The 13,185-nt window shown below is 43.7% G+C and overlaps 1 protein-coding gene across 3 annotated transcripts in view; it reads left to right on the top strand.

Moving 5' to 3' along the window:
* LOC140480087 (volume-regulated anion channel subunit LRRC8C-like) overlaps nucleotides 1–13,185 on the top strand; it is a 65,305-nt gene that overhangs the window by 40,833 nt on the left and 11,287 nt on the right. For all 3 annotated transcript variants that reach the window (XM_072574720.1, XM_072574722.1, XM_072574721.1), the window contains exon 2: nucleotides 7,558–7,697. In XM_072574720.1, coding sequence (XP_072430821.1) covers nucleotides 7,560–7,697 — 138 coding nt within the window. In that variant the 5' untranslated portion in view covers nucleotides 7,558–7,559. The remainder of the gene's footprint in view (nucleotides 1–7,557; nucleotides 7,698–13,185) is intronic.

The following is a 13,185-nucleotide window of genomic DNA, read 5'->3' as shown; positions in this document are numbered from 1 at the left end:
ATTTCGTTGGATGCCGCCTGAACTGCTGTGCTCTTCCAGCACCACTAATCCACTATTAAAGTCTGCTTGAAACAATTATTCGCTTGAAACTTGCAACTTTTTCCAGTTCTGATCAAGATTATCGTACTGAAATGTTCGCTCTGTTTTTCCACAGATGCTGCCAGACCCGCTGAGTATTTCCAACATCTCTGTTTATATTTCAGATTTCCAGCATCTTGCTTTTCCATCTTCCAGAGTTTTGCTTTTGTATTTTATGTGACCACCATATTGAGTCATTGAGCCATACAGCATGGAAACAGACCCTTCAGTTCAACTTGCCCATGCCGACCAGGTATCCTAAACTAAACTAGTCCAATTTGCCTATATTTGGCATACCTTCCTCAAAACCTTCCCTATCCATGAACCTGTCCAAATGTCTTACAAATGTTGCAATTGTACTTGCCTCTACCACTTCCTCTGGTAGCTTGTTCCATATAAGGTTGTAAGTCCCCAGGGCCTGATGGTCTACATCCCAGGGTACTGAAGGAGGTGGCTCTAGAAATCGTGGATGTGTTGGTGATTATTTTCCAGAGTTTGATAGATTCGGGATCAGTTCCTGCGGATTGGAGGGTGGCTGATGTTGTACCACTTTTCAAGAAAGGTGGGAGAGAGAAAGCAGGAAATTATAGACCAGTTAGTCTGATGTCAGTGGTGGGGAAAGATGCTGGAGTCTATTATAAAGGATGAAATTACGACACATCTGGATAGCAGTAACAGGATAGGTCAGAGTCAGCATGGATTTATGGAGGGGAAATCATGCTTGACTAATCTTCTGGAATTTTTTGAGGATGTAACTCTGAAGATGGACGAGGGAGACCCAGTAGATGTAGTGTACCTGGACTTTCAGAAAGCTTTTGATAAAGTCCCACATAGGAGGTTAGTGAGCAAAAATTGGAGCGCATGGTATTGGGGGCAAAGTACTAACTTGGATTGAAAGTTGGTTGGCTGATAGGAAACAAAGATAAACGACTCCATTTCGGAATGGCAGGCAGTGACCAGTGGGGTACCGCAGGGATCAGTGATTGGACCTCAGCTTTTTACAATATACAATGTAACCCAAATATTGATTGGAAGCTCTTTAGATCAAGTAGATTGGATGGGGCGGTGTTTGTGCAGTGTGTCCAGGAAGCTTTTCTAACGCAGTATGTAGATTGTCCAACCAGAGGGGAGGCCATATTGGATTTGGTACTCGGTAACGAACCGGGACAAGTGGTGGGCTTGTTAGTGGGTGAACATTTTGGTGATGGCGACCACAATTCTGTCACTTTCACCTTGGTTATGGAGAGGGATAGGTGCACACAACAAGGAAGTTTTTACAATTGGGGGAAGGGAAATTACGATGCTGTAAGACAGGATTTGAGGAGCATACGTTGGGAGCATAGGCTGTCAGGGAAGGATGTGGTGGAAATGTGGGACTTTTTCAAGGAGCAGATACGACGTGTCCTTGATATGTATGTACCGATCAGGCAGGAAAGAAATGGTCGTGTGAGGGAGCCTTGGTTGACGAGGGAGGTTGAATGTCTAGTAAAGAGGAAGAAGGAGGCTTACATAAGGTTGAGGAAACAAGGTTCAGACAGAGCAGTGGAGGGATACAGGATAGCCAGAAGGGACCTGAAGAAAGGGATTAGGAGAGCTAAGAGAGGGCATGAAAAATCCCTGGCGGATAGGATCAAGGATAACCCCAAGGCATTCTATGCGTATGTGAGAAACCTGAGAATGACGAGAACGAGGGTAGGTCCGATCAAGGACAGTGGTGGGAGACTGTGTATTGAGTCGGAAGAGATAGGAGAGGTCTTGAACAAGTACTTCTCTTCAGTATTTACGAACGAGAGGGACTGTATTGTTGAAGAGGAGAGTGTGAAACGGACTGATAAGCTAGAAGAGATATCTGTTAGGAAGGAAGATGTGTTGGACATTTTGAACAACTTGAGGATAGACAAGTCCCCCGGGCCTGACGGGATATATCCTAGGATTATGTGGGAAGCAAGAGAGGAAATTGCAGTACCGTTGGCAATGATCTTCTCGTCTTCACTGGCAACGGGGGTGGTACCAGGGGACTGGAGAGTAGCGAATGTTGTGCCCCTGTTCAAAAAAGGGAATAGGGATAACCCCGGGAATTACAGGCCAGTTAGTCTTACTTCTGTGGTAGGCAAAGTAATGGAAAGGGTACTGAGGGATAGGATTTACGAGTATCTGGAACGGCACTGCTTGATTAGGGACAGCCAGCACGGATTTGTGAAGGGTAGGTCTTGCCTTACAAGTCTTATTGAATTCTTCGAGGAGGTGACCAAGCATGTGGATGAGGGTAGAGCAGTGGATGTAGTGTACATGGATTTTAGTAAGGCATTTGATAAGGTTCCCCATGGTAGGCTTATGCGGAAAGTCAGGAGGCATGGGATAGAGGGAAATTTGGCCAATTGGATAGAAAACTGGCTAACCGGTCGAAGTCAGAGAGTGGTGGTAGATGGTAAATATTCAGCATGGAGTCCAGTTACAAGTGGAGTTCCGCAGGGATCAGTTCTGGGTCCTCTGCTGTTTGTAATTTTTATTAATGACTTAGATGAGGGAGTCGAAGGGTGGGTCAGTAAATTTGCAGATGATACAAAGATAGGTGGAGTTGTGGACAGTGAGGAGGGCTGTTGTCGGCTGCAGAGGGACTTAGATATGATGCAGAGCTGGGCTGAGGAGTGGCAGATGGAGTTCAACCCTGCCAAGTGTGAAGTTGTCCATTTTGGAAGAACAAATAAGAATGCGGAATACAGGGTTAATGGTAGGGTTCTTGGTCAGGTGGAGGAACAGAGGGATCTTGGGGTCTATGTACATAGATCTTTGAAGGTTGCCACTCAGGTGGATAGAGTTTGTAAGAAGGCCTATGGAGTATTATCGTTCATTAGCAGAGGGATTGAATTCAAGAGTCGTGAGGTGATGTTGCAGCTGTACAGGACTTTGGTTAGGCCACATTTGGAGTACTGTGTGCAGTTCTGGTCGCCTCACTTTAGGAAAGATGTGGAAGCTTTGGAGAGGGTGCAGAGAAGATTTACCAGGATGTTGCCTGGAATGGAGAGTAGGTCATACGAGGATAGGTTGAGAGTTCTCGGCCTTTTCTCGTTGGAACGGCGAAGGATGAGGGGTGACTTGATAGAGGTTTATAAGATGATCAGAGGAATAGATAGAGTAGACAGTCAGAAACTTTTTCCCCGGGTACAACAGAGTGTTACAAGGGGACATAAATTTAAGGTGAAGGGTGGAAGGTATAGGGGAGATGTCAGGGGTGGGTTCTTCACCCAGAGAGTGGTGGGGGCATGGAATGCGCTGCCCGTGGGAGTGGTAGAGTCAGATTCATTGGCGACCTTTAAGCGGCATTTGGATAGGTACATGGATGGGTGCTTAATCTAGGATAGAAGTTCGGCACAACATCGTGGGCCGAAGGGCCTGTTCTGTGCTGTATTGTTCTATGTTCTATGTTCTATGTTCTATGTTCTAAGATGGTATTAGTAATAACATTAGCAAATTTGCTGATGATACTAAGCTGGGTGGCAGGGTGAAATGTGAGGAGGATGTTAGGAGATTACAGGGTGACCTGGACAGGTTAGGTGAGTGGTCAGATGCAGTTTAATGTGGATAAATGTATGGTTATCCACTTTGGTGGCAAGAACAGGAAGGCAGATTACTACCTAAATGGAGTCAAGTTAGGTAAAGGGGCCGTACAAAGATATCTGGGTGTTCTTGTACACCAGTCAATGAAGGTAAGCATGCAGGTACAGCAGGTAGTGAAGAAGGCTAATAGTGTGCTGGCCTTCATAACAAGAGGGATTGAGTATAGAAGCAAAGAGGTTCTTCTGCAGCTGTACAGGGCCCTGGTGAGACCACACCTGGAGTACTGTGTGCAGTTCTGGTCTCCAAATTTGAGGAATGACATTCTAGCTATTGAGGGAGTGCAGCGTAGTTCACGAGGTCAATTCCTGGAATGGCGGGACTACCTTACGCTGAAAGACTGGAGCGACTGGGCTTGTATACCCTTGAGTTTAGAAGACTGAGAGGGGATCTGATTCAGACATATAAGATTATTAAAGGATTGGATACTCTGGAGGCAGGAAACATGTTTCAGCTGATGTGTGAGTCCCGAACCAGACGACACAGCTTAAAAATATGGGGTAGACCATTTAGGACAGAGATGAGGAGAAACTTCTTCACCCAGAGAGTGGTGGCTGTGTGGAATGCTTTGCCCCAGAGGGCAGTGGAGGCTCAGTCTCTGGATTCATTTAAGAAAGAGTTGGATAGAGCTGTCAAGGATAGTGGAATCAAGGGTTATGGAGATAAGGCAGGAACAGGATACTGCTTAAGGATGATCAGCCATGATCATATTGAATGGTGGTGCAGGCTCGAAGGGCAGAATGGCCTACTTCTGCACCTATTGTCTATTGTCCTTATATGCATCACCCTCTGAGTGAAAAGGTTACCCCTCAGATCCCTTTTAAATCTTTCCCCTCTCACCTTAAACCTATGCTTCTAGTTTTAGACACCCCTACTCTGGGGAAAAGATCTTGGCTATTCACTTTATCCATACCCCTCTTGATTTTATAAATCTCTTTAAGGTCATGCCCTCAGCCTCCTACACTTGAAGGCCTATCCAGCCTTTCCTTAGAACTCAAATCCTCCTGTAACATACTTGTAAATCTTGTCTGCTCATATAGATTATGTTATAACGTTCAACTGATTTCTTATTTCTTTTCTGTGTATGCCTTCATAATGCATGTAATCTGTAATGAATTCCGCATATTTACTTGGTTATATATTTAACTATATTTTTTCTTATATTCGATCACCTCCATTTTTCATAGTGTTTATCGTAACCAGTTGATAAATGCAAGCTTTATATGCAACAGTTAGGGAGACTTGAGAGTTAAATCTCCAGATTACCTGGAGGTCAGAGTTTATATTCACATTGTTACAGGTTTATGTGCATGATTTTCATTCCCAGTATTAGCAAGAAAATTTCAAAGCCAAATGCTGACACAAGCATGAACAAAACATGGAACAATAGGAGTTTAGTCCGGACTTGCATCCATGCACAAGGTCTATATATACTGTTAACAGTCCTTTGTGTACAGAAGGTTTGTTGTCTACCTGTTCTGAAAGATGTTGGGCATGCTGTCTTCATGTTAAGTCATTTGCCCCAGTAAGTTTTGAACCCAGGTCAATGAATTTGTGAAAAGAATGAATTCAGGCCTTTATTGAATTGGGGTGATATATGTGTTTTCTGTTTTATGTCAAACTTCACATTGAGATCTCGATGTACTGTATACAGTTTTTGACCTTGTGAATTGTATTTAATTTCAGCCTGTCTGGTAAAGTGACTAAAATACGATAACTATAATTTCTTGTTTTCCGAGCACTGTGAAAAATCAATGAAGCATGATTATCATTTGTAGTACGTAGCCTTCATAAATCAATCTATCTCCTGGGTAATGCCATTACCTCTTTACTTGGAAGTCTGTTCTTCATTAGGAATGGTTTGGTAATGGGTAAAATATTCTGAATCTTGCCCAGGACTTATGCTTTATACTCATTCCTGGATTTCTACCTAGAATTTAAATTAGATGCTTCACAGTGCCAGGGACCCAGGTTCAATTGCAGCCTTAGGTGACTGTCTGAATAGATTTCCTCCAGATGCTCTGGTTTCCTCCATCACTCCAAAGATGTGCAAATTAAGTGATTGGTCATTGTAAATGAGGCGGTTATAGAGTGGGGTGCTGGGTCTCGATGGGATCCTCTTTGGAGAGTCAGTGCAGACTCGATGAGCCAAATGGCCCCTTTCCGGACTGTAGGGATTCTAGTATTCTAAATAATCAGCTTATGTTTGTGTTATCCATTCCATTCAGCATTATAAGGCCAAGGTGCATATTCTCTCAACTTTGTTTTCACCAATGAAAATAAGTTTACGTTGTGAAATTTCTCTTCCTAAAACTCTGTTTCCTACATTCCTCTAATTCTATAGAAATATTCTTGCACAACTCTAGACCTCCAACATGGCGTGTCCTTTTGAAAGTAGTACACTAGGCACTGCGCAATGTTTAGAGTATGACTGTAACAATTAAATAAACAAGGTGAGAAGAGCACAACTGAACTCAATTTTTATAACTCTCACCCTTGCTTTCAAATTCCTACCTGTTCTATCTCACCCTCGCTCTGCAATCTCTTCACATCTCATAAACCTCTGGTATATTTGTGTTTTACAAATCCAACCCTCATGAGTATCACTGATTTTACACACCTCATTGCTGGTGCTGCTTAGCTCTTGAATTCCCTCCATTAACTTATCTGCCTCTTTTCTCTTTCCTATGTTAAGACAGGCATACAGTCATCGAGATGTACAGCACAGAAACAGACCCTTCAGTCCAACTCATTCATGCCATTCAGATATCCTCAATAAATCTAGTCCTATTTGCCAGCATTTGGACCATATCCCTCTAAACCCTTCCTATATATATATATATATATATAATATATAACCAGATGCATTTTAAACGTTACACTGTACTAGCCTCCACCACTTCCTCTGGTAGCCCATTCCATACGGACCACCCTCTGCTTAAAAAAGTTGTCCCAACGTCCCTTTTAAATTGTTCCCCTCTGAGCTTAAACCTCTGCCCTCTAGTTTTGTATTCCCCCCATTCTGGTGAAAACACTTTATTTATTCTATCCATGCACTCATAATTTTACAAACCTCTATAAGATCACCCCTCAGCTTCCGATGCTCCAGGGAAAATAGCCCCAGTCTATTCAGCCTCTCCATATAGTTCAAGCCCTCCAACCCTGGCAGCATCCTTGTGAATCTTTTCTGAACCCTTTGAAGTTTCACAACATCCTTCCAATAGCAGGGAGACCAGAGTTGCACGCAGTATTCAAAAAGTGGCTCAACCAATGTCCTACACAGCCACAACATGACTCTCAACTCCTATAGTCAATGCACTGGCCAATAAAAGCAAAGATATGAAACACCTTTTTTCTCTGTCCTGTGTACCTGTGACTCTACTTTCAAGGAACTATGAACCTGCACTCCAAGGTCTCTTTGTTCAACAACACTTCCCATGACCTTACCATTAAGTATACAAGTCCTGTCCTGACTTGCCTTTCCAAAATGCAGCACCTCATATTTATCTAAATTAAACTCCATCTGCCACGCCTCACCCCATTGGCCCTTCTGATCAAAATCCCACTGTATTCTGAGGTAACCTTCTTTACTGTCCACTACACCTCCAATTTTGGTGTCATCTGCAAACTTACTAACCATACCTCCTAAGTTCACATCTAAACCTGTCTTTTTGGATAAGACTTTTGTCATTTTCCTTAATATCTCCATAAATAGTTCAATGTAAAATTTTGTTTGATAACACATCAATGAATTTTCTTGGGTTGTTTTGTATGTTAAAGATGCTATGTAAATACACATTGCTGTAATGAAATGTTGGATGACATTGATTTATGTAACTAGCAATATCTTTTTGTTCCTTTTAGGTATGTTTTCAGTGGTTGAGCTGAAATATTTTGGAGACCAGAGAACTACATTTAAAATCTTAAAACCATGGTGGGATGTTTTCACAGATTATTTAACTATTATGATGCTTATGGTAGCAGTTTTTGGTGGGACATTGCAGGTAACACATTGTTTGTATTGGCACATATGTATATAATGTAGGATTTGTGTTGTTCTACTTTATCTGGTTGATTAAATGTCCATTCCAACCAGATTGTTTCTGTAATGATATTTCATAGAAAATGCCAGGTTTCAAAATAATTTTATAAATTTTTACCTGCAGAGTGTTTGAAAAGCCTTAAACAATGAAAAAAGTAGCATGTAGCTATCATAAGTGAGTAATTTATCTAAATCTGCTACAACAATACTTAATTTAAATAACCATTTTCACTAAGCTATAGTGCTTTCATTTTAATGCATATAGTCTGGGAGATTAACCTTGTGTACATTAACTGATTGTCTGATTTGTTTTTTTAAATGTGGATTTAAATGCTTGATATTAATTATTTTTGAGTTCATGAGGCATTATAAAACAAGAGACTGGAATTAAGGATTCAGTTCCAACCCTGTCTGCTTTGTGTTATCCACAAATTGTTCTTACATTTTATTGAAACAAATAAAGTTAAGATCAGTCAATATTTGTAAATGTAACACAGTTGATACATTTATTTACAGACTACTTCATCTCTATCATTTGAGAATAGCATTATTACATAATTTCACAATGATACAGCGTAAACAGCAATAGATACTGGGAGCAGTTGGATAGATTTTGATTACTACCATGTATTACATGTCTTAAGCATAATACCATTAGTTATACAGTGTTTAATGTATTCACAGCATCACTGTCCCTTTCTCATAAACCAAGAAAGAGGCTAGATACTCTGAAATGTGGATTATATGTGTATTAAATTGAGGCTAAATCCACCAAAATGTTCAGAATTCTTTATGGTCCAAGAAAATGGGCACTCAGGTGAGGAAAGAAGGCATAGGGTAAAGTACAAGGTTGCAAAGGACAGGATCTCAAAAAAGGAGCTGCCACCACATGAGCCATCTTAACAAGTGAAGCTAGTCAAGAAATACTAGAAAACCTGTTATAAACTAGATTCCTGACCTTGTGACCTAGAACGCGGATAATAAAATTAGATTGTAATTGTCACTCCGGTTTTAAGAGGCCTGAAAAATAGTACAAGGCATAGCAAGTATGTTAATGGAGAATGATCAAATATGTTTGCTATATGTTTTTTTTAAGATTAGATTCCCTACAGTGTGGAAACAGGCCCTTCGGCACAACCAGTCCACACCAACCCTCCGAAGAGTAACCCACCCAGACTCACTTCCCTCTGACTAATGTACCTAACACTATGGGCAATTTAGCATGGCCAATTCACCTGGCCTGCACATCTTTGGACTGTGGGAGGAAACCGAAGCACCTGGAGGAAACCCAAGCAGACACTGGGAGAACGTGCAAACTCCACACAGACAATCACCCGAGGCTGGAATTGAACCTGGAACCCTGCTGCTGTGAGGCAGCAGGGCTAACCACTGAGCCACCATGCCATCCAAAACCCAGTTTACCAAACAAAATATTTTGAACAGTTGGGAAGATAAACACTGTTCCTAGTAAACAATCTTCGAAAGATAATCTTGCTGCAAACGTACCCTAAGATTGGGTCATTTTAAGAACCCCTGTATGTAGGGAAGTGATAAGACTCATGGAAAGGCCCCTGTGCATGTGCAGACGCAAGCCATAACATCAGCTGACTGTGGCAGACTGCAAAATCATCTGTCCTTCCTGGGTCAGTAACACTCCATTCTGCTCAGGGCAATCACCTTTTCAGTAGCCTGGTGTGTTGGTTGATCATGAATTGCCACCAGCATTTGACACTTGAGGTTGTCAGGAAGGTTGAGTTGCTTCACCTCTCTCTCCTTGTCATGAACCAGTTGGTAGAGGACTTATCCTTCTCCGTGATCCTTTTCAAGAATCTCAGCAGTTTTTATCCCTGTTTGGACTTCAGCATCAGCTGTTGTGCTGAATTTTGGTATTTCAGTAATGTGGTAATTTGGTGCACCGACCTCTACAACGCTGAAGCCAGGCACCAACTCACACACGCCTCCTCCTACTGCCCCCTTGACCATGATCCCACCTGCTATCACCAAACCATAATCTCCCAGACCATCCACAACCTCATCACCTCTGGAGTTCTCTCATTCACAGCCCCCAACCTCATCAACTGAGAACCCTGCACTGTCTGATTCTACCTCCTACCGAAGATTCACAAACCTGAGTGTCCTGGTCAACCCGTTATCTCAGCCTGCTCCTGTCCCACCGAACTCATCTCTGCATACCTTGACACTAAGCTGTCCCCCTTAGTCCATGAACTCCCCACCTACGTTCAGTCAGGACACGACCTTCACACTTCAGCTCCTCCAAGACATCCATTTCCTTGGCCCTCTCCGCTTTATCTTCACCATGGACATCCAGTCACTGTACACATCTGTCTGCCACGACAAATTCCTCCAACCCCTCCTTTTCATCCTCTCACGCCATCCCAACCGGTACTCTTCCACTGACACACTCATTCGACTGGCTGAACTGGTCTTTACCCCCAACAACTTCTCCTTCCAATCCTCCCACTTCCTCCAAACCAAAGGGGTAGCCATGGGCACCCACATGGACCCTAGCTACGCCTGTTCTTTATCGGGTATGTGGAACAGTCCATCTTCCACAGTTACACTGGCACCATCCTCCACCTTTTCCTCTGCTACATCGATGACTGTAACGGCGCTACCTCGTGCTCCCATGAGGAGGTTGAACAGTTCATCAACTTCACTAACACCTTTCATCTCAACCGCAAATCCACCTGCACCATCTCGGACACCTCTCTCCCCTTCCTGAACATCTCCATCTCCGGCAACCGACTAACTATGGATAACTACTACAAACCCACCAACTCCCACAGCTACTTGATCTATACCTCCTCCCACCCCGCTTCCTGTAAAACATCATCCCTTATTCCCAATTCCTCGGCCTCTGCCAAGGAAGACCAATTTCACGATAGAGCATCTCAGGTGGCCTCCTTCTTCAAAGACCGCAATTTCCCTTCCCATGTGGTCGACAATGCCCTCCAGCGCATCTCCTCCTCTGCCCTTGAACACCACTCCTCCCAAAGTAACAAGGGCAGGACACCCTGGTCCTCAACTTCCACCCCACTAACCTCCATTGCATCATCTCCGTTACTTCCACCACCTACAAATGGACCCCACCACAAGGGAAATATTTCCCTCCTCACCCCTATCAGCGTTTCGGAGAGACCATTCCCTCCGCTACTCCCTTGTTGGATCCACGCCCACCCACTAGCACTCCCCTCACTCCCGGCACCTTCCCCTGCCACCTCAAGAAGTGCACCCACACCTCCCCCCTCACCGCCATCCAAGGCCCCAAAGGATCCTTCCACATCCATCAGAACTTTACCTGTACCTCTACCAATGTCATCTACTGTATCCGTTGTACTCTATGTGGTCTCCTATACATTGGGGAGACAGGACACCAACTTGCGGATCATTTCAGAGAACATATCTGGGACACCGCACCAACCAACCCCACCACCCCGTGGCTGAACACTTTAACTCCCCCTCCCACTCCACCAGAACATGCAGATCCTGGGCCTCCTCGATCGCCAAACCCTAACCAGCCGCTGCCTGGATGGAGACCGCCTCTTCTTCTGCCTTGGGACCCTGCAACCACAAGTGATTGATGTGGATTTCACCAGTTTCCTCATTTCCCCTCTCCCCACCTTATCCCAGTCCCAAGCTTCCAACTCTGCACTGCCCTCTTAACCTGTCCATCATTCTTCCCATCCATCCTCTCTACTCTCCCCTCCTATCTATCACCTTCTCTCCTATCTTCATCTATTTATCACATTCTCAGTTAACTTCCTCCCAGCCCCAACCCCTCCCATTTATCTCTCAGCCCTGGCCCACAAGCCTCATTCCTGATGAAGGGCTTATGCCCGAAATGTCGATTCTCCTGCTCCTTCGATGCTGCCCGACCTGCTGTGCTTTTCCAGCACCACACTCCTGATTATTTCAGTAATGCTGTGATTCAACATCAGACAAATCAGCCGAAGCTGTCAGTGATAATCTCAAAAGGTCCATGGACAATCACTAATTAATCTCTCTATGAAGAGAGTTGAGAATGAGTGCCCTTGGATAACAGGTAAAGGCCTGTCCATGAACTGGGCCTTTTATAAAGTAGAGCCAGGGATGGGTCTACAGAACTATCTGTCCTGGGCTGAGACTAGCCTAGAGTAGTGGCTCTATTCTGGTGTTCAATAATAAATTATGTTCCTTTCAAGTCAGGCTTCCTGAATTAGTACACCATTGGAGGACCTCTTTTGAGATGAAATCTACTTGTCTAGATTTGGTTTGGATTTCATTCAAAAGTGAATTGGTGGCACTGTGCCGAATCTTATTCCACATGTAGGGAATCAGGGTTGCAATGTTGCCTTTGAATTGGGCTTGTGATTGGCATGAGACATAGTCTGTCCTTCTTTGATCAATCTCTGACTAAGGGCATCAAAATTAGTTTTGTCTCTCCTGTACTGAACCTGCAACTGAATTGAGGATGTTTATTGGCCCATTGAGTCTCTGATTCTAGCTTGGCGGATGTTAGTAAACACTGCAAACTCTGCACCTATCAGAAAGTCTCTGAATTTCTGGGAGGTTACCCACATTAAAGCTAGCAATTTATGTTTCATATTAGACTGATTCTCCATATTCTTATTTAACTCGAGACCCCGACTGGCATACCATTACAACCTCTTTTCTGCTGTTCAACATATGATATTGCTGCTTCTTGGCCAAGAAAAATTGACATTGGTTTACAATAAAGGAGAATGATATCTGGTAGCTAAGGACAAGGAATGAGACCATCCTACTTGAGGGTGTAGGAGAGGTTTCACATAGAGTCATGGAGATGTACAGCATGGAAACAGACCCTTCGGTCTAACCTGTCCATGCGACCAGATATCCCAACCCAATCTAGTTCCACCTGCCAGCACCCGGCCCATATCCCTCCAAACCCTTCCTAATCATATACCCATCCAAATGCCTCTTAAATGTTGCAATTATACCAGCCTCCACCACATCCTCTGGCAGCTCATTCCATACACGGACCACCCTCTGCGTGAAAAAGTTGCCCCTTAGGTCTCTTTTATATCTTTCCCCTCTCACCCTAAACCTATGCCCTCTAGTTCTGGACTCCCCAACCCCAGGGAAAAGACTTTGTCTATTTATCCTATCCATGCCCCTCATAATTTTGTAAACCTCTATAAGGTCTCCCCTCAGCCTCCGACGCTCCAGGGAAAACAGCCCCAGCCTGTTCAGCCTTTCCCTGTAGCTCAGATCCTCCAACCCTGGCAACATCCTTGTAAATCTTTTCTGAACCCTTTCAAGTTTCACAACATCTTTCCGATAGGAAGGAGACCAGAATTGCATGCAATATTCCAACAGTGGCCTAACCAATGTCCTGTACAGCTGCAACATGACCTCCTAACTCCTGTACTCAGTACTCTGACCAATAAAGGAAAGCATACCAATGCCTT

The sequence above is a fragment of the Chiloscyllium punctatum genome, chromosome 7 (assembly GCF_047496795.1).
Source record: "Chiloscyllium punctatum isolate Juve2018m chromosome 7, sChiPun1.3, whole genome shotgun sequence".
In the NCBI taxonomy this organism is placed as follows: domain Eukaryota; kingdom Metazoa; phylum Chordata; class Chondrichthyes; order Orectolobiformes; family Hemiscylliidae; genus Chiloscyllium; species Chiloscyllium punctatum.
The sequence above is the reverse complement of the archived record's forward strand: the minus strand, read 5'-3'. Positions and strand labels throughout refer to the sequence as shown.